Raw genomic sequence first — 27,716 nt, 5'->3', positions numbered from 1 at the left:
TGACATGGATGAATGTAAATACCAGTAGTGTTTATTTTTTAAATGTAACTCCACTTTTATTTCCTACAGGATCTAAAAGGCAAGTGCCTAAAATATAATGATAGATTAATGGTTCAGGACCCATAATGTATGAACTACATGAAAGGGGGGGGATGGAGGGTTACAGGAACATATTTTACGTAAGCTATTGAAGTTGTTGAGTGGCTATCAAAGCAATGAGATTTTTATATGTTTAGGACATTAAATTTAAGCCCCATGGTAACCACAAAGAAAATATCAGAGAATTTGCAAACTCATAGAGATGAAAGGAAAATATATGTTACCAGAAGTGGGGTGGGGGGCAGGGACAATGGAGGAGTTAATGCAGAATGAGTGTAGGTTTTCTGTTTGGGGTGAAGGGAGAGTTCTGGTAAGGGATGGTGGTGAGGGTACTGCAACTTGTGAATGTGATTAATCCCACTGAACGGTATGCTTGGAAGGGCTGGGATAGGAAGATTTATGTCATATATATGTTTCCACAGTTACGAAAAAGGAGAAACTAAAGAGATAATGACAATTAAATGCAATACATGATATTGGGTGGGACCTAAGAATTGAGGGGAAAATGCTCAAAAGGATATACTGGTACATACAAAAAAATGAAATATAGCATGTAAGCCTTATATCAATGTTAAAATTCTTGAACTTGATAGCTGCACTTAAGATGATTACATGAGTGAATATCCTTGTTTGTAGGAAATGTGCACGGAAGTATTATGTGTTCGTGGAGTGTGACGTGTGCAACCTGCTCTCAGATGTTCAGGAGATAGATAGATAGATAGATAGATAGACAGACAGACAGACAGACAGACAGACAGACAGACAGACAGATAGATAGATAGATAGATAGATAGATAGATAGATAGATAGATAATAGAAAGAATGATACAGTAAATGTGTCAAACTGTTAAAATTGGTGGATCTGGGAATCTGGGGTGGGGAGGTGCTATGTTGGGGTTCTCTGAATGGGGTTTGTCTTATTTTTGCAACTGTCCTGTAAGTTTGAAAGTATTTGAAAATAAAATGTTTGTTTTAAAAAAAGATCTGAAGGAGATAAAAGAGAAGTAACAAGGGAGTATGGAGTCACTACATGGGTTTTTAAATGCCAGAAAAGATTTGAATACATTTACATGCTAATGACAATGACCCACTGAGGCTAAAGGAGAGAGAGGTGATCATCAGTGGCAGTACAGAGTCCTAGTAAAGGCTGCAGGCTCCGAATTAGACTGCCTTGTTTAATTCCTGCATTCACTTAATCCTAGCTGTGTGATCTTGAGAACGTTACTTAACCTTTCTGTGCCTCAATGATCTCTTCTGTACAATGAGGATAGTTACAGAGCCTACAATAGATTTCATGAGGACCAAATGGCAAAGCTCGTAGAACTGTGCCTGGTGGTTCATCACCACGAAGTGAACATTAACTATTATTTTTATTGCTATTACCTGAAAGATGGGAGAGGTGGGATGCAGAAAACGGGTGGGTGGATATCCTGGCCTCGGTGGGAGGGGACGCGCATTCGTGCTTCATTACAAACGGTATCTATAGAAGGTCTGGATGGCAAGGGAATTCGTAGATCTGATGGTGGCAAGCTGGGGGGATTGCTTATGATACTTGATGTAGGTGACATTTTAAGGGAAAGGCCGTCTAGATTTTAGGAAAGTTCTTAGGACAGTTTTAGAATCGCCCATGTTGAGCATGTGTGCCCGAGCTGACACGGCAACACAGTAGGACTGTTGGCCAGAGCTGGAGGGCCTGCCAGTGGCCATGAATGTTTCGTGGCACTGATGTGTGCAGGACGGGGAGGGTCTCCCGTGGGGCTTGGTAGCCTGCGATCAGGCACAGAAGCTGGTAGAGAGTTGGGTTCATATATAATAACATGACTTTAAAATGCTGTTTGACCTAATATAAGGGGGAAAAGGAAAGGAGAAATGAGTTTATAAGCCTACGAGTCTTTAAAAAAGAGTCTGGAGGCTGTCAGAAGGATTGACCTTATGCACAACTGAGCAGAGTCTAAGAGACAGATAAAGTAGATACAATCCCCAGGTATTGGTTCCTTGGAGGGCTAAAGAGACCCACGGGTTCTATGGTCATGGCAGATGGGGTTCACTGCCATGTCAGATGGCCCTTCTTTGGAGCTGGTGTTTCTGCGTGATGGAGCTGGACACAGATGGGATCTCTTTTCATAAGACTTTCATGCTACTTTACTGGAATTGTAGTTGGTGTTGGGGTTTAAGATATATTTAGGGGATTTGAATCTCTGGACTGACAATATGATAGCCAGGCCCTGAGCCTCAACAGACTCCAGCTCCTACAATCTGATTTATTGGACTCACCTCACTCAGCTAAGATGGAGTTGAAGAAGGACAACCACCACACCATGGAGCCTAGAGTGCCTACAACTGAAAGCAGGAGGATTGCATCCAGTATCCATGTGGAATCTGAGCCTCCTCTTGACATAGAGGTGCAACGGACACAACCAATCCAAGGTCCACAGAGAAAAGGTGGCATTGGAGTGGGAAAAGTGGACATGGTGGCTGATGGGTATGGGGAATGGCAGGAAGAGATGTGATGTGGAGGCGCCTTTGGGACTTGGAGTTGCCCTGGATGGTGCTTCAGGGGCAATCACCGGACATTGTAAATCCTCCCAGAGCCCACTGGATGGAATGGGGGAGAGTATGGGCCATGATGTGGACCATTGACCATGAGGTGCAGAGATGCCCAGAGATGTACTTACCAAATGCAATGGATGTGTCATGATGATGGGAGTGAGTGTTGCTGGCGGGGGAGTGGTGGGGTTGAATGGGACCTCATATATTTTTTTAAATGTAATATTTTTACAAAATCAATTAAAAAAAAGAAAAAAAAAAGAGTTGGGTTCATGTAAGGCTGGAGTTTGAGATGGAAGGACACAGAGTACAGGGGTTTGGGAGATTGGCAAAAGAGTGGCCGATGGCCAGCAGGGAGTTCATTCATACTAAAGCATCAGAGTGATGCCTGGTTTAATTTATTATTCTTACAGGTTACTGTAAATGGCGAAGAAGTTGACTGAATTAAATAACTACTATTGAAAACAATGTATTTGTGTGCAGCTTGGGTGGTGGAAACACGGTCTTCTGTGAAAAGAAATTCTCTTGGGGAGAAATGTGTGCAAGGCTTTCTGTCTAAGGAACTATTGGAAGGGCCTCTGTTTTTCCTTCTTCGGTACGGGGTGTGCACAAACAGCAGTATCAATGGGCCAAGAGCTTCCCACGATTTGTTGTTCTGGCAATAGGTTTTGTTCTGTGGCTTGGCCCTGAGTCAGAACGTCTTTGGATGCGGCATCAAGGGCCCCTTTTGCCACCTGCCTCGTGGAAATTGAATCCACGGGAGGCGCCTCCCGGCGAAGCCGAGCTGGGGTAGGCTTGGCAGGCCGGGCTGAGAGGGACGTGGTTGACCTGATGAGCAAAGCCAGGCTTTGAGCCATCGGGCCAGAAGAGCTTGATCCGGGGGGGTGAGTGGGGGACAGAGCAGGAGACCCCGGATGCTGGCCAGCGTGTGAGCGGGGCCCGGGGAGGCGCTCATGTTTGCCAAGTGCCTGTTAAGGGCTGAGCCCTTGCGGCGCCTTCTCCCACACTCACATCAGCTCCCCAGGACCTTCCTGGGTCTCAGGGTCCTCGTGGGTAAACTGAGGACTTCAGATGTCAGGGGTCTTCCACCTGAGCTCCATGAGTCCTGGGGTTTCTCTGGACATGCTTAGGAGCCCCAGTCCCCCTGCCCCCCTCCCTCCTGCTGCCTTGACCTGCTCTGTGTGCTGGAGTTCTCTGTAAAGCTCTATTTGAGGAACAGCTCCCAAGGCTAAACGCACCCTCTGCCCCGGTGCCCCAAAGTCCTGATGATTTCTAAAGTCTCTCCTGTCCCCCATCCCTGGCCCCGCTGCTGGCACTCTTTGTGGCCTTGAGTTGGCACGTCCTCTCTGAGCCCGTTTGGAGAATGGGACCGTGGACCAGAGGAGCTCTGAATACGCGCCAGCTCCAGGCCCGCCTGAGCTCGGGGCCGGAGGGGCGCAAACCGCCTGGATTAACTGAACCCCACGGAGCGGGCCAAGTCGAGGGGCCGGGGACACTGCAGGACGGTCTCCCCTCCGCCTCTCTGCAGAGGCCCGGGGGCACTCGTGGCGCCGTTCCAGGACACCACTTGTCAGCAGCATGTCACACCGCTTCTGCTGTTTCCTCTTTCCTCCAGGAACCCGCGAAGTGGCAGCTAAGCCCGGTCCAGGCTCCAGCCGCCAACCGAGAGCCCGAGAGCAGGAGAGGAGGAAGGGCAGCCTCAGCGCCTCTCTGAGGATGGAGCCGCACGGCCGTTCTGGGAAGGGCAGAAGGGCCACAAAGCTCCGGTCCCTCTCCCGGTCCCTGATCCTCTGCAACGCGAAGGCCAACGACGACAGCTCCAGCCCGGATGAGAAGTATCCTGATCCCTTCGAGATGTCCCTGGGCCGGGGCAGGGAGGGAATTTTCCACTCCTCCGTGCAGCTGGCAGACACGTCGGAGGCTGCACCCAGTGACGTACCTGATCTGGCACTAGCCGCCGAGGCTGCTGAACTCCAAGCCGCTGGGAGCGATCGAGGCAGGAACTGCAGGAGGATGTTCTTTATGAAGGTATGCTCAAGATGGGGGGGCTGGAAGAGCCAGGGGGCTGGGGGCTGGTGCAGTGTGAAATGAATCTTTGAACCCGTTTATCCCAAAGTCAGGAAGCTACAGAGCTCTAACTGAACAAAACAGGGGAAAAGGTTGAGGCAACACCTACTGAAACTATGACAGTAGTGAATTAGGCTCAGTCGACACTCTCGCTTGAGAGATTCAGTGAGACATTCTGTCAGCCTCAGGTTAACCGAGCCTAGATCCCTGATGGAAAATCCAGATGCAGTAGTCAACATACCGAGAAGTTCTCAACTACTGGGCGTGTCATAGGTCAGATCAAACACAACAGAGAACCTGTTAGAAATAGACTTATCATGCTTGGACATGGGAGGAGGTCTTATGGGAAACAGAGTATGGAGTACAGGATAAGTAAGCCTGCTCCCTGAATGCTGAGTGGTGAACATTTTCCAGGTGCCCCTTGCCAGCTCCAAGTAGAAACCAAAGGTGGCAAGTGGAGTCAGAAATGAAAGGGGTAAGGGAAGTGTTGGGGATCTGCCAAAATTTAGAATGCTTTCTTGTCTGTTAGATCATATTTCATTTTTTTTGTAATGAGATGGAAATTGCAGGGTGCCAAAAAGAGCGGCTGGTCAGAAGATTTTAGTCTCCTATTGTTCCCTATCAAATACCATGCCCTTAGCCTTCTGTCAAAGGTGGAATTTCTCAAGTTCAAGCAGCCCTGAACCTTGGAGCCAGTGCAGCTCATCTGGTGACGGGCCAACCCCAAGGGATTTCTCCAGTAGCTGTTCACAGTGGAAAGTATTCCGGTACCCTTTAAAAAATCTTTATATAGTAACATATGTGTATATACACAACACAATTTCCCATTTCAACCAATTTTAAGTGTACACTTTAATGGCATTAATTGCCTTTACGATATTGTGCTACCATCACTACACTCTGTCATCAAAACGTTTTCATCACCACAAACAGAAACTGAGCACCCATTAAGCAATAACTCCCCATTCCTCCTTCTCCCAGCCCCAGGTAACCTTCTACCTTCTATCGCAATGAACTTGCTCATTTTAGGTATTTCGCACACGTGCAATTATACAGTATTTGCCCTTTTGTGTCTGGCTAATCTCACTCACTGTGATGTCTTCCAGGCCCATCCATGCTGCAGCATGTATCAGAACTTCATTCTTTTTTATGGCTGATTTATATTCCATTGAATAGATCACATTTTGTTTATCCATTCCTCTGTTGATGGAGACTTGGGTCACAGCAATTTTATTCTCTTCAAGGGACAGACAATAGGGCCCATTGAATCAACGTTTAGAATTTTCTTTCATCTTTTTTCTCTTCTGAGATAAAAAGTTTCTTTCAACTCTTTTTGGAAATACATATTGCTACTTCAATTTACTTATAAAGGTATTTATTTATTTATTTATTTATTTATTTATTTGGAGGTACTGGGGATTGAACCCAGGACCTGGGACATGGGAGGCAGGAGTCACCCACTGAGCTACATCTGATCCCCTATAGAGATATTTAAATAAAATGTAAGAAAGCAGATTTTCCTAAATAACAGACTGTTATGCAGAGAATTTGTAGGTGTTACACACTGCCCCCCCTCAGTGCGAAAATGCAGAGGGCATCAGGAGTCAAAGACCTTTGCACAACTTGCAAAATTGGAACAATTGTTCTGTTCTTCCTTCATTGCCTTGAGGAGATAAAGAAGCCTGTAACAATTAGGTGATAACTGACTTACACAGCACTATATACCCTGCTCATATCATAACACGCTCTCCCGCCTAGGGAAGAGCGCCAACCACCTCCAGGCACCAGCTGCTGCCTGCGGGGTGCCGCCGGGCCTCGCGGCTCCGTCAGCTGTGACGTCACCCCCGTGGACAGGTCCTAGCTTCCCCAGCAGGGAAGAAGGAGGAGGCGGCCCCACGGGGCCCAGGGAGCCTGCCCGGGCCTCGCATGGTCTGCAAAGTCCACAGCCCACCAAGAATCACATTTATTAACGACAGGGTCAATTTCTCCAAATTAAAGCACGAGTAAATGAAATGCAAAACTCCTTTCAAGCCCCCAGCAGACTTCTAGAACGGATCATCCAATTGCTTCCGGGTCAAGAGCCTTGGCATCTGTCCTGGCAGGCACTGTGGGGATCCAATCCCTGTCCTCAAAGAGCTTGTTGAAAGTAGAGTCCAATCTATGCTCCAAGAGGGGTGTGAATGAAGAGCTGCAGGAGGCTCCAAGGCAGAAGGGAGCAGCTGCTGGCGATGGGACGTGGCCCTTCCTACAATAGATGTTTATGGAGCACTCTCTGTGCCAGGCAGTGAATGAAGAAGATTCAGCCCCTGCCCTCTTGCAACTTTTTTTCTAGTGGGGGGGCCTAGATGGTAGCAACTTAATAGAAGACATGATACTAGGCAGGAAGAGCTCATTAAGCAGGTAAGGGCAGAGAGGGTTCTGGGGAGGTTTATTAGTCAGCCAAAGGGGTCCTGGTGCAAAATACCAGAAACCGGTTGGTTTTTATAAAGGGTATTAATTTGGGGTAGGAGCTTACAGATACCAGGCCATAAAGCATAAGTTACTTCCCTCATCCAATCTTTTTGGAGCAAGATGGCTGCCGACGTCTGCCAGGGTTCAGGCTTCCTGGGTTCCTACGTTCCTGGGGCTTGCTTTTCTCTGGGTTCAAGGTTCCTGTCTTCCTGGGGCTGGCTTCTCTTTCCTCTGTGAGCTTACTTCCCAGGGCTCCAGTTTAAGTCTTCAGCATCAAACTCCAACATCAAAACTCCAACATCAGAAACCCTCAACTCTGTCCTTCGCCATGCCTCTTATCTGAATGCCCTAATCATAACTCAATCCTGCCCAGGTACAGATCAGATTACAAGCCTAATCCAATACTTCTTTCTGGAATTCATCCATTATATCAGGCTGCTACGGGAGGCAGTAGGGTTCTCTTTGGAAAGCTGGTCACAACGGCTTGCTGAAGGAAGTGGCATTTGGAGAGGGACCTGAGGAAGCGGCACAGCGAGCCATGTGCCATCAGGCGGAGAGTACCGCAGGCACACGCAGCGGCAGCGCGTGAGAAGACTCAGGGGACGCGAGTGCTTGAGGAGCACGAGGGAGATGGCGTGGTGGGGAGGGACGTGGGGACTGCAGACGGCCAGCTGTGGGCGGGAGCCGGGCTCCAGAGCAGGCACGACGGGGAGGACTTGGGCTTGTATTCTGAGTGTGGGAAACCGCTGGAGGCTTTTGAGCAGGAGAGGGGCATGATCATCTTTGGGCTCTAGAACGAGCACTCTGGCCACCCAGCAAAGAGCCATGCGGGGAGAGCAGCCAGGAGGCTGCACAAGGACCCGGCAGAGCACCAAATAGCTGGCCCAGGAGGGGCGTGGCAGGGGCACTGAGGGTGTCGGGCCAGGGGCTTATGGCCAAGGCCCACCAGGGGGCTTTGACTAGGGGTGGAGGTAGACCATGAAAGGATGCGAGAGGAGGCAAGTTCAACTGCAAGTCTGGGGCAGGACTGCATGAGCCAAGAGATGCAGCTGGGAGAGCACGAGTGCTTTCCGGGGGCCACTGTGCACGGGCCAGGGGTCGGGGGCTCAGTCCTGGCACCTGCTCAGCGGCAGCTGCCTACCTGGGGACGACTGGATGACACGGGGAAGACTGGGCACAGGTGAGGGAATAGGGAAGGGGCTGGAGACACACCTCACCTCCTTCGGCCCTGTGGCTTCCCATGCACCCGGCTTGGATTTACAAAACATTTTCACAGTTTTTATCTCATCGTCCCCTTTGTCCCCAGTCCCTGGGAGGGTGGCAGACCTGGCAGCGTGGTTCATTCTGGGGGAGGGACTATTGCACAGGACTCGTTAGTCTGACGGCCTGGGTTTGAGTCTTAACTTTTCCATTTCCTAGCTGTGTGATCCGGGCAATTGTCTCTACCTCTCTGTGCCTCAGTTTCTCACCTGTGAAGTGGAGAATGTTCGTGAGAGTGTCCACCTCATGGGGCATGGTGAGGATAAAGTTGTAAACATTTTCAGGAGAAAGGGCACCTGAAACAGCACAGTGTGTCCCGAGCAGCCAAGGAAGTCACGAATTCGGGGGCCTTTACCAGGTACCCTCATGGCCGTGTGTCAGGTGCCGGCCCAGGACCTGTGACTTCTGTGACACTCACGGGCCAGTGACAGAGGCAGGGACAGAACAGACCATGCTTCCTGCCTGTGTGGTCGGGCGCGGGAGCACCCATGTAAGGGAAACCACGGGAGCCCTGAGGAGGACTTCCTGGAGGAGGTGGCCATGGGCTGCAGGGTGAAAAACGGACATCCAAGTAAAGAAGCCGGGCAGTGGTGAGTGGTGGGAATGGGCCAGGGGACGTGTCTGGAGGCGGGAAAGAGAGGGGCGGCCTCAACTTGCAGGTCAGTTTTGAGGCAGGCCCCGGCAAGAACTAGGATGGCAGAGGGGCGAGCGTCTGGTCCAGAAAGCATAAGTCTTCTTTGCCTTTTAGAGGAGCAAGTGGTCATCATCAGCCCATCAAGAAGGTCTCAGCACTTGAGGGTTTCAGACGTCCGAGCAGGTCTCGTCCTAAAGGTGCCAGGTCAGAAAGGTCAAGGGTCGCTGCTGCCCCGAACACCACTTTTGGAGCAGCCCCCCTCTTTCTTCCGAGGGCCGCCCGGGCCCCTGCCCTGAGCCCCCCTCTGCTTCCGCCTTGCCTCACGGGAGCACGGCCCAGGGGTGACTCAGCACCCCAGAGGCCTGCCCCGCCTCCGGCAGCGCCATGGCTACACTGGACTCCAAACAACATCTGGAACAAACCCTCGGGACGTCAGCCTCTTCTCCAGGAACGCCTAATATGAAAATTTAAAAAGAGGCCGTTGTAAAAACAGCCAATTAAAAAAAAAAAAAGCCTACTGGCCACCTAGTGCCCGGCCCCTCCAGGACCGGCGAAGTACCGCCTGGCCCAGGGCCAGGTCAGGGCCGGCCGCGCTGGCTCTGCCCTGGGCTTGCAGGAAGGCACGGCGCTGCGGCCCGCAGGGGCAGCTGCCAGTCCCCTGGGGATAAGTCCAACCCGAGAGTGCCCGAATTGGGCTCCCTGCACAGAGGGTGAAGAGGGGCTCACCTTACCCCACCTAGAACTCGGAAGGGAGGGCTGCCAGCCCCCCTGGCCGGGCCAGGCCCGCGGTCTGGCCATGCACCTTTCTTCAGATGGAAAGAGAAGGTTTCAACAATGACCTTCATCGAGGTCGCCGAGGCCAGCGGGAAGGAAGCCCGGGCAGGTGCAACCGCAGCGTGCCCAGGTGTGCGCCTCTCCTCTCCTTCCTCTCACCTCCTCTTGACTTTTCTCCTTCGTTCCTCTCTTTCCGATTCTTCAGACACTGTCAAACACCTGCTGTAGCCTCTGGGGACAAAGACACAGATTCGATACTATCCTGCCCTCAGAGAACTTGCAGGCCCTGCCTAGGCAGGTCTAACCAGAAATAATCCCGTCCCTGGTCCCCTCCCCCAAGCTGGCAGAAGGAAAGGTCCTTGCAGAGGCTGAGCAGTGGGGGAGTGATATCCCGCAGGAGCCACCGAGATTACCTTTCCTTTTTCCCTGAGCGTACAACAACAATGTGGCTTGTGCCCTTATTTATGGGACTTCCCTGCAGGGGACAGCGGTCAGTTCAACGACAGTGAAGTCTAAGCAATCTGAGGGCCCAAGGGCGCAGCCCTGCTGCCCTGGAGAGGAGAGGAGGGAGGGAGGGGTGGGGAGGGGAAGGGGCAGAGGGAGGTGGCCGAGGGAGGGCAGCAGAGGAGGGCCAGGAGGTGAGGGGACCCTTGTTCCCCCTCACGGCAGCACTGGCCCCCGGTTTACAGAGGCTACTTTGGAAGAAATCCTTGCCTACCCCAAGATCTTAAGAGTCCCCCCAGGTTTCTTCTAGCAGTTTTGTTTTATTTATTTATTTATTTTAATTTATTTCTCTTCCCCCCCTCCCCCAATTGTCTGCTCTCTGTGCCCATTCACTGTGTGTTCTTCTATCCTTATCAGAGGCACCAGGAATCTGTGTTCCTTTTTGTTGCATCATCTTGTTGCATCAGCTCTACGTGTGTGCGGCGCCATTCCTGGGCAGGCCGCACTTTCTTTCGCGCGGGGCGGCTCTCCTTACGGGGCGCACTCCTTGTGTGTGGGGCTCCCCTATGTGGGGGACAGCCCGGCGTGGCACGGCACTCCTTGTGCGCATCAGCACTGCACATGGGCCAGCTCCACACGGGTCAAGGAGGCCCGGGGTTTGAACCGTGGACCTCCCATGTGGTAGACGGACGCCCCAACCACTGGGCCAAGTCCGCTTCCCTGTTTTATTTCTTTTTGCTGCATCTTTTACAAGCCTGTTCTCTCCCCACCACTCAGCAGTGTCACCTTTGTCATGAGCCAACTGGCCACGTGGGTGGGGCTATTTCTGGTTTCTCCATTTGGGTCCTTTATTATTATTATTTTCTAGCCTTATACTAATAGGACATGGTCTTCATTACTGTGGCTTTATAAAAAGGTTTTTTGTTTTTTTCTATCTGGTAATGGGAGTACTACGCTTTGTTCTTCAAACTACCTTTGGCCATTCAGTTGGGATTTTTTATTAGAATTGCATTGAATCCATAGGTCAACTTGAAGAAAAGTGATAATCTTCACAGTATTGAATATTCTCATCTACTTTTACATGACACATTCCTTCAATTATTTAGGTCCTCCTTGACATCTGTGCATAATATTATATAGTTTTCTGATTGAGGCATTTATTATTTTGTTAGATTTATTCCTGGGTATATGATGTTTTTCATGCTATTGTAGATGGTATCTTTTAAAAGAGTCTGTTGATGCTATATAAAATGTGTGGTTGATTTTTGTAATTCCAGAGACGTGGCAACGTTTTAATTCTACTGGTTTGACTATAGACTTTTTTGATTTGTTTTTCAGGATGAGAGATCATGCCATTTTTGAATAATCATAGCTTTATTTTCTTCTTTCAAATTCTATTTCTTTGGCTGGGACCTATAGTACAATGTTAAATAGAAGAGTGGTGACAGCTGGCACATTTGCCTCACTCCTGACCTCAAATGGAAAGTTATAAAATTGTAATACTTTGTCAATAAGTACGATGGTCGCAGTATTTTTTTTTTTTTGAGTATGAATGCCCTTTATTGGATTATGGAAATTTTCCCATATTCCCAGTTTCTTAAGAGTGTCCACCCCTCTTCCCCCAACCCCAGGAATTATTGAATTTTATCAAATTATTTTTTCTGTATTTCTTGAGATGGTCATATGGATTTTTATATATTATTCTTAATAAAGTGGGGGATTACATTGACTGATCTTTTGAATGTTAAAAATTCCTTGCATTCCTGCAATAAACCCAACCTGGTTATGCTATACTGTCCTTTTAATCTATCTTAGGATTTGATTTGCTAATATTTTGTTTGTGGTTGTTGTGTTTGTATTTGTGAGAAAGAGTGACTTGACGTTTTGTTTTCCTGTAATGTCCTTCTTTGGTTTCCATGTTGTGGGTGTGTTGACCTCATGAAATGAGTTAGGCAATATTTCTTCTTTCCCATTCTCTCTAATAGTTGGATGAATATTGGTGCCATACATTTTTAAATGGTTGGGAAGAATTTATCTATGAAGTCATTTGCATCTGGAGATTCCCTTGTGGAAAGATTTTACGTGTCCATTTATTTAATAGATGCTAGAACATTCCAATTTTCAGTTTCTTCTTCTCTCAGCTTTGATAAATTGCATATTTTTCTACGAATTTACTTCATATGAATTTTTTAAAAAAGATTTATTTATTTTATTTAATTTCTCTCCCCTTCCCTGCTCCCCCCGCCCCCACCCCCCCAAATTGTCTGCTTTCTGTGTCCATTCACTATGTGTTCTTCTGTGTTCACTTGTATTCTTGTCAGTGGCACTGGGAATCTGTGTCTCTTTTTATTGCATCATCTTGCTGCATCAACTCTCCATGTGTGCGGCACCACTCCTGGGCAGGCTGCACTTTTTTTCGCCCTGGGTGGCTCTCCTTATGGGGTGTACTCCTTGCACATGGGGCTCCCCTATGCAGGGGACGACCCTGTGTGGCAGGGCACTCCTTGCACATATCAGCACTGCACGTGGGCTGGCTCATCGTGTGGGTCAGGAGGCCCTGGGTTTGAACCCTGGGCCTCCTATGTGGTAGGCGGATGCTCTATCCATTGAGTCAAACCCACTTCCCCATATGAATTTTCAAATACTTTAGCATGGAATTTTTCATACAATCTTACATTTTTATTGAGATAATTGTAAATTTACATGAAATGTAAAGAATAATACAGAGAAGTCTTGTACATCCTTTACCCAGTTTTCCCCCGTGGTAATGTTTTGTAAACTATAGTACAATATCACAACCAGCATATGGACATTGGTATAATCCACTGATCTTATTCAGGTTTCCCATTTTACTTTTACTCACCTGTGTGTGGGGTGTGTGTGTGTGTATTCAATACCTTTTAAGCATTGGTTTGAATGGTAGTGGTACCCATTTTGCATACCTGATATTAATACTTTATGTCTTCTTTCTTTTCTTTACTATGCAATCATCTCAGGGATGTGTCAATTTTATATCTTTTCAGAGAATCCACTTTTGATTTTGTTGATTTTCTCCACCTATGTTTTCTATTGAATTAATTCCTTCTCTTATCCTTATTATTTCCTTTCTTCTATATTCTTTAAGTTTCATTCTCTGTTCTTTTTCTGGCTTTTCGATATGGAAGCTTGGATGATTTATTTTCAGTTTTTCTTCTTTTCTAAGAAAGGCATTTAAGGCTATAAATTTCCCTCTAAGGTTAGTGGCATCATTCACAAATTTTGATATGCCATATTTTCATTGTTTTATATAGATATATATGTAATTTTTATTATTATGAACTTCCCTTTAAATCATGAGTTATTTAGAAATGTATTGTTTAGGTTTTAGGCAAGTGGGGATTTTCTGCTTCTCCCACTCTCTCTTGATTCCTAGATTCATTGTTCTGTTGTTAGAAAACATACTCTGAATGATTTTAGTCACTGAAAATTTGTTGAGGGAGAATGAACATATTGTTGTTGAACACAGTGTTTTGGAAATGTCTATTAGGTCAAGTTTGATGAACACAGTTTCCAGATCTTTTCTACCTTCACTAATTCTTTTCCTCTGTTAGTTACTGAGAGAAGTGTGTCAAGGGTCTCCCCATGTGACTGCACATCTGTCTATTTTGCCTTTTAGTTCTGTCAAATTCTGCTTTATATATTTTGAAGTTCTACTATTGTGTGCAAGTCTATCTAGAATTGTTTATGTTTTTCCCAGAGGATTAACTCTTTTCTACTTCAGAAATATCTCTATCTCTAGTATTGAGTTTTGCTGAAAGATGATCTGTCACTAGTTTAGCTTTATCTACTGTTTCTTGGCTAGTGTTTACATGGTCTAGTGTTTTCTTCCTTTTCTCTCCAACAAGTGTTCATACATTTAAGGTATATCTCTGGTAAGGTGCATATAATTAGATTATTTTCCTTCCATTCTCACAGTCTGTGTCTGATAATTGTGAATATTGACACCATTTACGTTTAATGTAAAGACAGATGTATCTGGGTCTATATCTATGCTTTTGTTATTTGGTTTCTAGTTGTTCCAAGTGTTTTACATTCTGTTTCTTGCTCTTCTTGCCTTCTTTTTAATTAATGCTTTTTAAAAGTTTATACCCTCCCTTACATTCTCCTCCCTTCCTCTCTTCCCCTAGCAACGTCTAATGAAAGTGTTTTTTACTATTCCATTTCCCCTTCTATTACCTTGTTAGTTATACATTTTTACTTTATTTTTTTAAATTTTTTTAATTTTTAATTTTTTTTAAGATTTATTTATTTAATTCCCCCCCTCCCCCGGTTATCTGTTCTCTGTGTCTATTTGTTGCGTCTTGTTTCTTTGTCCGCTTCTGTTGTCGCTTCTGTGGTCGTCAGCGGCACGGGAAGTGTGGGTGGTGCCATTCCTGGGCAGGCTGCACTTTCTTTCGCACTGGGCGGCTCTCCTTACGGGCGCACTCCTTGCGCGTGGGGGCTCCCCTATGCGGGGGACACCCCTGCGTGGCAGGGCACTCCTTGTGTGCATCAGCACTGCGCATGGGCCAGCTCCACTCGGGTCAAGGAGGCCCGGGGTTTGAACCTTGGACCTCCCATGTGGTAGACGGACGCCCTAACCACTGGGCCAAGTCCGTTTCCCACATTTTTACTTTATGTTTTTTTTTGAGATACTGAGGCTGGGAGATTGACCCTGGGCCTCGTATGTGGGAAGCTGGTGCTCAACCACTTAGCCACATGGGCTACCCAACAGTTCTTTTTATCATTAAAAGTTTACACATGTGTTCTTTTTTTTTTTTTAAAGATTTATTTTTTATTTATTTCTCTCCCCTTCCCCCCTGTTGTCTGCTCTGTGTCCCTTTGCTGTGTGTTCTTTTGCATCCGCTTGTATTGTCAGGTGGCACTGGGAAACTGCATCTCTTTTTGTTGCATCATCTTGCTGTGTCAGTGTGTGTGCAGCGCCACTCCTGGGCAGGCTGTGCTTTTTTTTCACATGGGGTGGCTCTCCTTGTGGAGCACATTCCTTGCACGTGCAGCACCCCTATGTGGGGGTGCCCCTGAGTGGCATGGCCCTCCTTGTGCACATCAGCACTGTGCGTGGGCCAGCTGCACACGGGTCAGGAGGCCCTGGGTATCGAACCCTGGATCCCCCATAGGGTAGGCAGATGCTCTATCAGATGAGCCTTGTCTGCATCCCTACACATATGTTCTTGATGTAACAAGACTCTCACATAAATTAGTATTTTTTTTACCACTCCCCAAATAATCCTAAGACCCTGCACACTTTTTCTTATGTTACTGTCATGCATTTTGGTTCTATATATATTTAGAATCTGAGACTATATTATCATTGTGTTTTTTGAGAAATTTTATTGATACATATTAATGAAGCCTAAATCCTGTCAAAGTGTACATACCATTATGTTTTGTAGCACCAACACCATTTACGCTCATTCCCCCGTTTACCCTTCACGTTACTCTTTTTCCCTTCCTGCACTTCACTTCTGTGTTTCTTCCTCCTGACCTGGAACAAAAGCACAAATTCAAGCCGACGTGCCAAATGTCTAAATACTTAAAAGGTATAAATCAAGCTAAAACATGTAAGAAAAATAGACGTTCTCTCCTCCTACCTTGACAAACATTCCCGTGTAAAAACTCAGACGGCCAAGTTCAGATAAACCTCGGGCCCCTCTGAGTTCTGCCCTGGCACGTGGCGCTGCGGGGAGAGCCGTTCTCTGGCTCTTGGCCCCTGGCCACGGTCCACATGCTCCTACCCCTTCAGCACTGCCCATCGCCACAGGAGGCCTCACGTCCAAACGTGTTCTCTGGTTTGGTTTCTAGTTGCAGACAGCCGTCCAGCACTCCTCCAGCCTGGACGGCACGTGCCGGGGGCGTGGTTTCCTTGCACAGGATGGACACTGGATAGAGATGGGATGCAAGCTAACGCCTCTCACCGGCGTTTGTCCCTCGTTTTCCCTCCAGCTAAACATTAGAGGAGCAACCAATGGGCCTGAGACCCTGTATTCACTCAGGAGCTGGCACTCTTGACAACACTGTAGGATGCGGAAAGGGATGCGATAGGCACCTGGCATGGAAGGATGACTCTATAAGTATTTATGGAAAGAACGGTCATGAGAATGGGTGTGACCAGGCCATGCATCAGGCAGAGTCTACGGCTAAGCTTGCCCTGGCTTTTGAGCCCACGCGTGGCTCTGCCCTGGACGTGGCTTCGGGCACTCCCCCTGGCTGGCCTCTGGGCACCCGAGCTTGGAGGCACTGCAGCAGACCCCAGAGTGGGGGCGGAGCGCCTCCCTCCAGAGCTGCCCTCCCGAGAGGATGGGAAATGCTTTGATCTTCCTGGGAAAGGGCCTCCACAGTGGAAAATACTGCTTTTCTTGACAAATTACTGGTTAGGCGAAGTCACCACTCCTATAGCGTGACTCGGGGGTGATGAGGTCAGCTCAACCGTCTGTATCTCCGGCCCGTGCTGTGGGCGGGGAGAGAGTGGCCAAGGCCCTCCGGGTGCAGCGTCCCTGTGCCGCCTCCCGCAGCCGGCCGGCCCGGGCTTCTGAGGCCCGCGCTTCCTTGGCGAGGGGGAAACCCGATCCTTTGGCCTCTTGCCTCTCCGGCCACAGGAAAGCAGCTGTGGAGGCCGACGGCAGCCACCACGAGGGGAAGCCGGGGGCCACGGAGACAGGCACATCCCCGCGTGGGTGGGGGAGCGAGGCAAGGGGGGTCCGCGTGCAGGAGGCAGGAGGGGCTGCCCACGGGCATGGCTGATGTCCATTTGCTGACTGTACCCCAAACTCCACGGGACTCCCAGTGGCTGCTGCCACTGCCAGGAGACTTTGGGAGCTACTTTCCTGGAAGCTGATTTTAAGAACGGGGCTTGTGAATCTCATTGGTTCTGGCAGGACACCCTTTGCTTAGTGCAGAGTGGTTTGGTGGCAAGAGGCAGGAGAATGAGGGAAGCTGGGAAGGCATGGCAGACCACACACCTCTCTAGCTGTACCCCTCGGCCCAAGGCTGTCCCCTGCCGCCCGCAGGCCACCCACCGCTCCCCACCGTGCCTTCACTCGCCCCTCTGCTGGAATTCCTTCCTCACACTCGCCTTCATGAACTCAGATCTTAGGCAGCCTCTAAAGCCGGGAGTCAGCAGGACACCTTCCAGGGAGCTTTTCCCGACGCTCCGTCATCCAGCACTGCCCACCCCTCCCTACCTCGGTCTCCTCCCTCTGGATTCCTAGAGCATGTGCTTTGCCTCCCGATTTTACTACTGCAATTTGTCACAGAAACACAAGTTTTGCTCTGCTCCCCTGAAGAATAAATTCCGGGTTCTTGCTATAATAGGAAGAATTTACTGCCTCCACTAAGCTTCCACTACCGGCTTAGAAGACTGCCCAGAAGACTGATGAAGACTGTGTGATATTCTATCATGCGGATGTGTAAAAATTATTTTTTTAGGATTCCTTAAACATAATTGTATTAAATATTGAGTATATAAAAATAAATCTGTAAAGCATAAACACGCTTTAAAGAATAAAGATGGCCCGAGCACCTGGTCAGGAACCGTCCAGTTTAACGATCAAGGCTTGTGATGAGCCCTGAGGTCCCTGGAGATCCCCCACCTGACCCGATCCCATTCCGACTGCAGCAGGGACCCCTGTCATTAATCTTAGGCGTATCCTTCTCCTGCTTTTCTTCATAGTTTTGCCATATTTTTTTTTTTTTTGTCTACCTGAATGATCTAGTCTTTGTTTTTGATAAATCCTTGTCGGATGATCCCAATATCTGACCCATCTCGGGGTTGCCTTTTCGCTTTCAGGTTGTGGATGTCTGATTCTTGGTATTATGGGAGATTTTTTTATTGTATCCTGGATATTTTGATTATTATGTTAGGAAAGTCTTGCTCCTATTAAATCTTCTATTTGAGCAGGTGGTCCCTCGGTATAGGGCTAGCTGGTAGGTTCTGCCCTATTTTTGTGGGCTTTCGTTCAAATTGCCGTTTAGTTTCAGAGTCAGAGCCGTTGCATGCTATTCTGGTCTGCTTGGTTTTTCTGGCACTGCTAGTGCTCTCGCTCAATCTCTGCTGGTTCTTCCTGCTCCCACTGAGTGACCGGCCTGCGATCACTGGGTAACCATCTGCCACTCAGGTCGGGGGAGGGTAGAGGCTGCTGGACCTGGGTCTGCTTCTGCTACTGGGTGGAGGGCAGCCGATCAGGGCTCAGCGCTGCCCCCTGCAGGTGGGCGGGGCTGTCTGCCAGGGGCCAGGTGTAGAATGGGGGCGGGGTCAGCTGGGGGCTTTACTGCCACTCCTGCTGCAGGTGGACTGGACTACCTGTCACTGCCCCCACTGTGGAGTGGAGGCGCAGATCAGCCCGCCCACTTGTGGAGCAGGGGCTGCACTCCCTGATAGGTTTCTGTTGGGGTCCCCCCTTCCCTGCTCGTTTGACCAAGGAGAACAGGCTTTGGTTTGGTTGCTGTTGCTTGCTTTCTTGTCTATGCCTGCTGGCAGTTCTGGGTTGCAGGGCTCTCTGGTGCCCGGTCTGGGGTACGTAGTAGATAAAAAGAAAACAATATTATTGTTCCTCAAGTCCTGAGATTCCTAGCCAGTTCACCTCTTCCTCTGGCTTTCAGAATCCTTTATTGTTGCCAGTTGAATAATTTCCAGACTGCTTGATTGTATGTAGCAGTAAGCAGTAGGCGAAAGTGAGCCTATTTCTTCCTATTCTGGAACCAGAATTCTTTAGTTTTGCTTATTTTTGAATGCGATGTAAATACCATAGCACCCTGACTCCTCTTTGGTAGACTTCTAGTATTCAACATTGCATTCCAGAAATTCAGTTATGTTATTTCATTTTGTTGTGATTTATTTTCGCTGCTTTATGTTATTCCATTGTGTAAATATATTCCATTTATGTATTCACTCTCCTCTTGGTGGGCATTAGGAAGGCTTCTTTTCTCCCACCCTTTAATTAGCGGCTGTGTGGCTGTGGCAGCCTTGTCCCTGTCTGCCAGTGCACCTGCACAAGCATCAGTAGGTATGCAGGTAGGAGTGGAGCTGCAGCATCATAGGTATGGGCGTCGGCACCTGTACTAGAGAATGCCAAATTATTTTCTAAAGTGTTGTTCCAGTTTTCCACCAGCTGGTTTAAGTTTCTTGGTTGCTCTGCTTGGTCGCCAGTTGTTGTTTTTTTTGTTTTTAGAAGGCACCAGGGATTGAACCCTAGACATCATATGCGGGAAGCAGGTGCTCAACTACTGAGCTACGTCTGCTCCCCTTGTTCATCAATTCTTTTTCCAATCTGGGGGCTAATTAACTTTTTTTCATTTTAATTGTAATTTTCATTTCTCTGGTTACTAATAAGGCTGCACATAGTTTTCTTTATTTATAGAACCTCTGAATTTCCTCTTAGGCAATATGCCCATTCAAGCCTTTTTCCATTTTCCTTTTGGGTTCTTGGTCTTTTAGTTACTGATATGACATATTCTTTATACATTCTAGATGTTTCATATATTTATATATTCTTTATATATTCATCATTTATATGCGTTCCCAATATCTTCTCCCAGTTTTTAACTTGTCATTTTACTCTTTTCGTGGTATCCTTTGGTAAGTAGAATTCTTAACTTTAATGTGGAATTTATTAATCGTGTCCTTAATGGTTTGTCCTGTTTAAAAATTTTTTTGGCGGCAGACTTGGCCCGGTGGTTAGGGCGTCCGTCTACCACATGGGAGGTCCGCGGGTCAAAGAGCCGCTGTGCGAGCTCTGTCACAAATCAGGTTTCTCATATGAACATAAAGCTGTTTGGGCTCTCTATTCTGTTCCTCCGGTTGATTTGTTATCCTTACGCCAATACACTACTATCTTAATCGGTGTATTTTAAAATAAGCATTGTTTTCTTGTAGGGAAGTTTTCCCCTCTTTGTTCTTATTTATGCAAGTTTCTACTATTTGAGGCCCTTTGGTTCTTGATAAAAATTTAACATCAGTTTGTGATATTCTAAAAAGCACTTGCATTAAATGTATAGATCTAAACAATACTGTCTTTCATTTTCATGAACATGATATATCCCTTCATTATTCAGGCTGCAGTTAATGCCTTTCAGTTAGCGTTTAATTTTCGTCAGAAAGTACATGCATATTTTTCATTACAATAATTCCTAGGCAATCTTTATCATTTGATGCGATTATAAATGTTATCTTTATACAAATTTTATTTTCTAACTTCTATTTGCTGGCATATGAAAGTGCAAGTTTTAATGTTTTTCTAAATTGAACTTTATTTTGAGATTATTGTAGATTCACATGCAGCTGTAAGAAATAACATAGGGAGATCCAATGTATCTTTTACCCAGTTTTCCTCAATGGCAACATCTTGCAAAACAATATTATTTTTATTTTATTTATTTTTTAAGATTTGTTTTTATTTATTTCTCCCCCCGCTACACCCCATTTCCCCCATTGTCTGCTCGCTGTGTCTATTCACTGTGTGTTCTTCTGTGTCTGCTTGTATTCTCCTTAGGCGGCCCCGGAAGCCGATCCTGGAACCTTCCGGAGTGGAACCCTCTTGCGCCACCTCAACTCCCTGTTCTGCTGTGTCTTCTTATTTTCTCTCCCCTGTGTCTCTTGTTGCATCATCTTGCTGTGCCAGCTCTCTGCATCGGCTGGCACTCCCATGCGGGGCAGCTTTCCTGCACTGGGTGGCATTCCCATGCAGAGGGCCATTCCTGCACGGGGCAGCATTCCCGAGTGGGCCAGTACTCCGTGTGAGCCAGCTTGCCACGTGGGCCAGCTTGCCCTCACCAGGAGGACCCTGGATCTCCTAAATGGTCGATGGGAGCCCAATTTGCTGAGCCACATCCGTTTCCCCAAAACAATATTATAATATCACAATCAGAACATTGATGCAGAAACAGAATATATCCATATCCAGATACAGACATGGATAATTTTTCTCAGACTGCAGTATGTCTTTTCATCCTCTTAACAGGGCATTTTCCAGAGCAAAAGTTTTAAAATTTAAGTGAAGTATTTTTTATCAAATTTTTCCTTTATGGATCATGTGCTTTTGTATGTCAAGTTTAAGAACTCTTTGCTCAGCCTTAGATTTGAAAATTTTTCTAAAATTTTCTAGAAGTTTAATAAGTTTTATGTTTTACATTTAAATCAGTAATCCATTTTGTTAATTTTTGTATAAGATGTGAGACTTAGGTTGAGGTCCATTGTTTTTTGTTTTGTTTTGTTTCTGCCTATAGAGGTCCAATTGCAACAGAACTGTTTGTTAAAAAGACCATTTTCCTTCATGAAACTGCTTTTGCACCTTCTTCATAAATCACTTGGGCATATTTTTATGGGTCTATTTCTAGTTTCTCTATGCTGTTGCCTTGATCTATATATCCGTCTTCTAATTCCACACAGTCTTAATTATTGTTGCACTATAATATGCCTTGAAGTTGGGTAGACCAATTCCCCCACTTTATTCTTCATTTTTAAAATACTTTTTTTTAGCTATTCTAGTTCCTTTGCCTTTCCCTATAAATTTTAGAATAATTTTTTTCTATATCTACAAAAGTTATTGCTGGGAGTTTGATAGGAATTGAATTAAACCTGTATATCAATTTGAGAAGAATTGACATCTTTATTATGTTGAGTTCCAATCCATGAACATGGTATGTCTCTCATTTAGTTAGATCTTCTTTCATCAATATTTTGTAGTTTGCAGCACATAAGTCCTGTACACAATTTGCTAAATTTACCCCTAAGGAGAAATATAGTGAAAGTTTCACTAGTAGTTCTGTTTGTTTGTTTGTTTTCAGTTTTTTTTTTAAGACGCTTTAGGAGTTTCTATGTAGATATCATGTCATCTAAAAATAGGGACAGTTTTATTTATTCCTTTCTGAACAGTATTTGATTTTATTTCCTTTTGTTGCCATTGAATAGCTATTTAATTTTGTCAAGGGCTTTTCTCCATTGATCAATGTGATCATGTGAGGGAAGCAGATGTGGCTCAAGTGATTGGGCTTCTGCTTACTATATGGGAGAAACTGGGTTCAATTCCTGGGGCCTCCTGGTAAAAAAAAAAGTGTGCCTGCACAGCAAGGCAGTGCCCATGCAGCAAGCTGTGTGCCTGCACAGTGAGCCAACTGCTCATATGAAAACCTGTGTGGTGAAATGAGTATCCACACAAGTGTCTATGCAGCAAGCCAGTGCCCACACAAGTAAGTCATGTAGCAAGATAATGATGCAACAAAAAGAGAGGCAAAGGGGAGAGTCAAGGTTAGGCACAACGGAAACCAGGAACTGAGTTGGTGCAAGTGGCAGGGAACTTCTCTACACATCAGAGGTTCCTAGGATCAAATTCTGGTGAATCCTAGAGGAGAAATGAGAAGAGAAGACAAAAAGAGAAATAGACACAGAAGATCACACAGTGAATGGACACAGATGGAAAAAAAACAACAACAGCAGGAAAGGGGGGAGGGAAAAATATGATCATATGATTTTTTTGTTAATATGGTGGATTACACTGATTGATTTTTGAGTTTTGAACCAGCCTTATATCCTTGAACTAACCCCACATAGTCATAGTGTGTAATTCTTTTTATATATCATTAAAATATATTTGCTAAGGATTTTGCAGTTATATTCATGAAGGATACTAGTCTGTGGTTTTCTTTGTACTCTCTGTCTGGGTTTGATATCAGGGTAATACTAGATTCATACAATAAATTAGAAAGTGTTCACTGCTTTTCTATTTTCTGGAAAAAATTGCTATACAATCAGTGTTAATTCTTCCATAAATGTTTTGTAGAATTTTCCACTAAAACCATCTGGCTTTAGAGATTATTGTGGTGAAGTTCTAAAATTAAGAATTAAATTTCCTTACTAGTTGTAAGTATATTCAAATGATCTGTATCATATTAGGTGAATTGTAGTTGTTTATGCTTTTTGAGGAATTAGTCCATTTCATCTAGGCTGTCAAATTAATGTGTGTAGAACTGCTTGTATTATTATTGTCTTCAGGTTTTAAAGTGATCTCCTATGGTTCATTTCTGATATTGATAACTTGTGTCTTCTCTCTTATTCTTTGTTGGTCTTGCTAGAGGTTTGTCAATTTTATTGGTGTTTTCAAAGAACTACTCTTTGTTTCACTGATTTTTCTCTATTGTTTTTGTGGTTTCAATTTTACTGATTTTTAATCTTATCTTTGTTATTTCTTTCCTTCTGCATACTTTAGGTTTATTTTGCTCATCTTTTTCTAGGGTCTTGAGATGGAAGCCTAGATTGTGATTTACAACTTATTCTCTTCTCTAATATTTTATTTTTAAAGTTTTTTTTTCTTATTTTTAAAGAAGTTTTAGATTACATAAAAGTTACATAGAAAATAGAGAGGATTCTCATATGCCCTCCTTCTCCTCCCCCCCTCACTTTCCTTCATTTACACACTAATCCTCAGTAGGGTAATACATTAATTGCAATTCATGAATGAATATTTGAAGCATTGCTACTAACCATGGTCTACAGTTTATTTTAAGTCCATTACTAGAATAATAATAATCTACTTTGGTCCATATTGCACTTTCCCCTTAAGTGTGTTCATTCCCCAATCTTGAGGATTTGGGGATGGTGATGCCCACTCTGCTTCATATTGAGAATGGGCTTAGATCCTGTGGGGCAGATGGAACTGCCTTGATTGCAGTGTAGATACTGTTTTGGGAGATAGGCATTGTCTATCATCATCCTTTTGTTAGTTGTCCTGGGTGATTTTGATGAACTGGAGAGTAGGTGTTGGTTTCAATTCTGCTGAGATTCAAGGCTCAACTGGCGTATGAACAACCCAAAGATTTAAGTCTTTGGGACATATATTTAATGAGTATACTGTTTATTATAGTTTCAAATAAAAGGGACTGAAGAACCATCTGTAGGGAATTTGTAAAATGAACTTAACTGATATACTTGGAAGATAGGTAATCATCTTTTAATACTATAAATTCCTTCTCAGCACTGGTTTAGCTATGTCCCATAAACTTTCATATGTTGTATCGTAATTTTCATTCAGTTTAATGTGTTTTATTTCCTTTGAGACGTCATCTTTGAATGATGAATTATTTAGAGATGTATTGTTTAGTTTCCATTTGCTTGGAGATATTCCTGTTACTTTTCCATTATTGATTTCTAGTTTGATTCCACTGTGGTCAGAGAACACCCTTAGCATGACTATAATTCTTTTAAATTTGTTGAGATTTGCTTTATGGCCCAGAATATGCTCTCTTTCTGTATATGTCCCATGAGAACTTAAAAGAATGTTTATTCTGCTACTGGTGGAATGTTCTGTAATTGTTGATTAGATCTTGTTGTTTGACAGTGTTATAAATATTTTCTTTGTATTGATTTTCTTTCTAGTTGTTCTATCAATTGCTGAGAGAGGGATGTTGAAGTCTTCAAACTTAACTGTGGATTTGTCTATTCTTTCAATTCCATCAGTTTTTGTGTCATATATTTTGTAGCTCTGTTGTTTGACACATACACACTTAAGATTGTCATAGCTTCTTGATGACCCTTCATGACCTTCTCTATCTCTGGTAATTTTCATTGCTCTGAAGGCAACTTTATCTGATTATTAAGAGATAATGTTTGCAACATATATATTTTCTATTTACTTTCAATCTGCCTATATAACTATTTTTAAGTGAGTTTTTTTGTAGATAGTACATAGATGTCATGTTTTTTAATCCACTCTGCCAATATCTGTCTTTTAATTGATGTCTTTAACCATTTACATTTAACTTAATTATTGATATGCTATGGCTTAAGTCTGTGATTTTATTTTTTCTGTTTCTCTATTTGTTCTCTCTCTATGTACATCCTCTTTGTATAACATTTTAACCATTACTGCAGATATTACATTACATATACGTAACTACTAGTGTGGTCATTTTACCAGTTTAAGTGAAGTTTAGAAAACTTACCTCTCTTTAGGTCCCTTCAACCCCCTTCCCTCATTTATAATGTAATTGTCTTAAATATTTCCTCTACAAACATTTAGAGCCACATCATAGTGTTTTTGCTTCAGTCATTAAACATAATTTTGAAAAAACAGGAGGAGAAGAAAAGTCCATTTTATTTACCCATATTTTTGCTTGAGTTTTCTTCCTTCCTGATGTCTGAGATTCCTTTTTTTAAATAATTTCCCTTGCTTTGAGAGAACTTCTTTTAGCCATTCTTTTAGAGTAAGTCTACTGATGACAAACTCTCTTAGTTTTCATTCATTTCAGAATGTCTTCACTTCTGTTAGATAAAGGTTTCTTTCTGGGTTGGCAGTTATTTTCTTTCAGCACTTGAAAAATGTACCATTTCCTTCTGGCCTCTTTCAGGTAAGAAATCTGCTCTTATTTGATTTGGTGGCTCTTTTTTTTTGGGTAATGTGTCATTTATCTCTGGTTATTTCTCAGATCTTTTCTTTGTCTTTAACTTTCAGAAGTTTAGTTATGTGTCTTTTATGAAATTTATGATTTGTTTAATAAAATTTATGATGTGTCTGTGTGGATCCCTTTGGGTTTATCCTGCTTGGGATTTGTTCAGCTTCTTGAATCTGTAGGTTTATGTCTCTTGTCAGGTTTTGGAAGTATTCAGCATCATTTCTTTAAGTACTTTTTCAACCTTCTCCTCTTTCTGCTCTCCTTCTTCTGGTACTCTGATGAAAAAAATGTTAGATTTTTTGGTGATACTCTCACAGGTTACCAAGGCTCTGTTCATTTTCTTTTCCCAATCTATTTTCTTTCTCTTTTTAAGATTGCATGATTTTAAATTTTCTATCTTCCAGTTCATTGATTCTTTCCTCTGTTCCTTCCATTCTGCTATAGAGCCCATTCATTGTCTTTTAAAAAATTTATTGAAGTATATCACTCATACATAAACAAACATAAAAAATAAGTGTATAATAACAGTTGTGAACTTACAAAACAAACATATGTAACATCATACAGAACTCTCGTACCTCACCCTACCACCAATACCTTACATTGTTGATAAACATTTTTAACTATTGATTAAAGAGCATTGTCAAAATATTACTACTAACTGAAGTATTTTCCCCCAATCCACCCTATTATTATTATCTTTATATCAATTATATATGAACATACATAAACAATATATGTATAGTAAAAGTTGTGAACTTACAAAGCAAACATGGATAACATCATACAAGTGTCCCATACATCAACCCTCCACCAAACCTTGCATTGTCATGAGATGTTTGTTACAAATTACAAAAGAATATTGTTAAAATCTTACTACTAATAGTAGTCCTTATCTTACCTTAGGTGTATTTTTCCCCCAACCCACCCTATTATTATTTTTTAAATATATTTTTTATGACAGAAGTTGTAAACTTATAAGACGATCATGCACATGTGCAGAATTCACAAACAACACCCCTCTATCAACACAACATACTGTGGTGGAACATTTGTTACAGATAAGATAATATAATATGATTGTTACCACTTCCATAGTGTACATTTGTCACACATTTTCCTTACTGCCCCATTATCTACGCAGTATAACTTTGGAATAGATGCAAGAATATTATAATGTTACTAACCACAGTCCATAGGTCATTCCATTTGTATTTTTCCCATGCTTCTCCATGATCCCAACACCCTGCAATAGTGATGTAAATTTGCTCTAGTTAACAAAGGACACTCTCGCATCTGTACCATCAACCACAATTCTCATCCACTTCTTCATTTACTGTACTATTCAGTTTGTAGACTATTCTCTAGCATTCTGAAAATTGGCATTTACAGCCCTAGACAACCATTTTCAGCCACATCTCCATTTATAAACTAACTGTTACTCACTATGTGTTACCATCCACTGTATACATTTCCACACTTTTATAGTAAAGCTAATTAAGACTTCTGCATACATTAAACATCAGTAGTCCATCTCAGTCCTCCTCTTATTTTCTTTAAGAATCCACCACCTACCATCAGGTTGTGAAGATAGTTTCCTACAATTCCTTCTAGAAGCTTTATGGTTCTTGCTTTTAATTTTAGGTTTTTGATCCATTTTGAGTTAATTTTTGGATAAGGTGTGAGACAGAGGTCCTCTTTCCTTCTTTTGGCTATAGATATCCAGCTCTTTCATCACCATTTATTGAATGGACTCTTCTGCCCAAATTGCGTGGGTTTGACAGGCTAGTAAAAAATCACTTGACCATACATGTGAGGATCTGTTTCTGAACCATCAGTTAGGTTTCATTGGTCTACGTGTCTGTCTTTATGCCAGTACTATGCTGTTTTTACCACTGTAGCCAGGTAATATGATTTAAAGTCTGGAGGTGAGAGTTTGCTTTTCCTTTTTAAGATGTTTCTGGCTATTCAGGACTCCTTACCCTTCCAAATAAATTTGATAATCATGTTTTCAATTTTT

The 27,716-nt window shown here is 44.2% G+C and overlaps 1 protein-coding gene across 1 annotated transcript in view; it reads left to right on the top strand.

The window, feature by feature from the left end:
- Positions 1–27,716, top strand: part of IL16 (interleukin 16) — a 103,818-nt gene that overhangs the window by 12,257 nt on the left and 63,845 nt on the right. Inside the window, exon 2 of the mRNA XM_004447702.5 lies at positions 4,262–4,674. Coding sequence (XP_004447759.2) covers positions 4,363–4,674 — 312 coding nt within the window. The 5' untranslated portion in view covers positions 4,262–4,362. The remainder of the gene's footprint in view (positions 1–4,261; positions 4,675–27,716) is intronic.

The sequence above is a fragment of the Dasypus novemcinctus genome, chromosome 3 (genome assembly GCF_030445035.2).
Source record: "Dasypus novemcinctus isolate mDasNov1 chromosome 3, mDasNov1.1.hap2, whole genome shotgun sequence".
In the NCBI taxonomy this organism is placed as follows: Eukaryota; Metazoa; Chordata; class Mammalia; order Cingulata; family Dasypodidae; genus Dasypus; species Dasypus novemcinctus.
The sequence above is the reverse complement of the archived record's forward strand: the minus strand, read 5'-3'. Positions and strand labels throughout refer to the sequence as shown.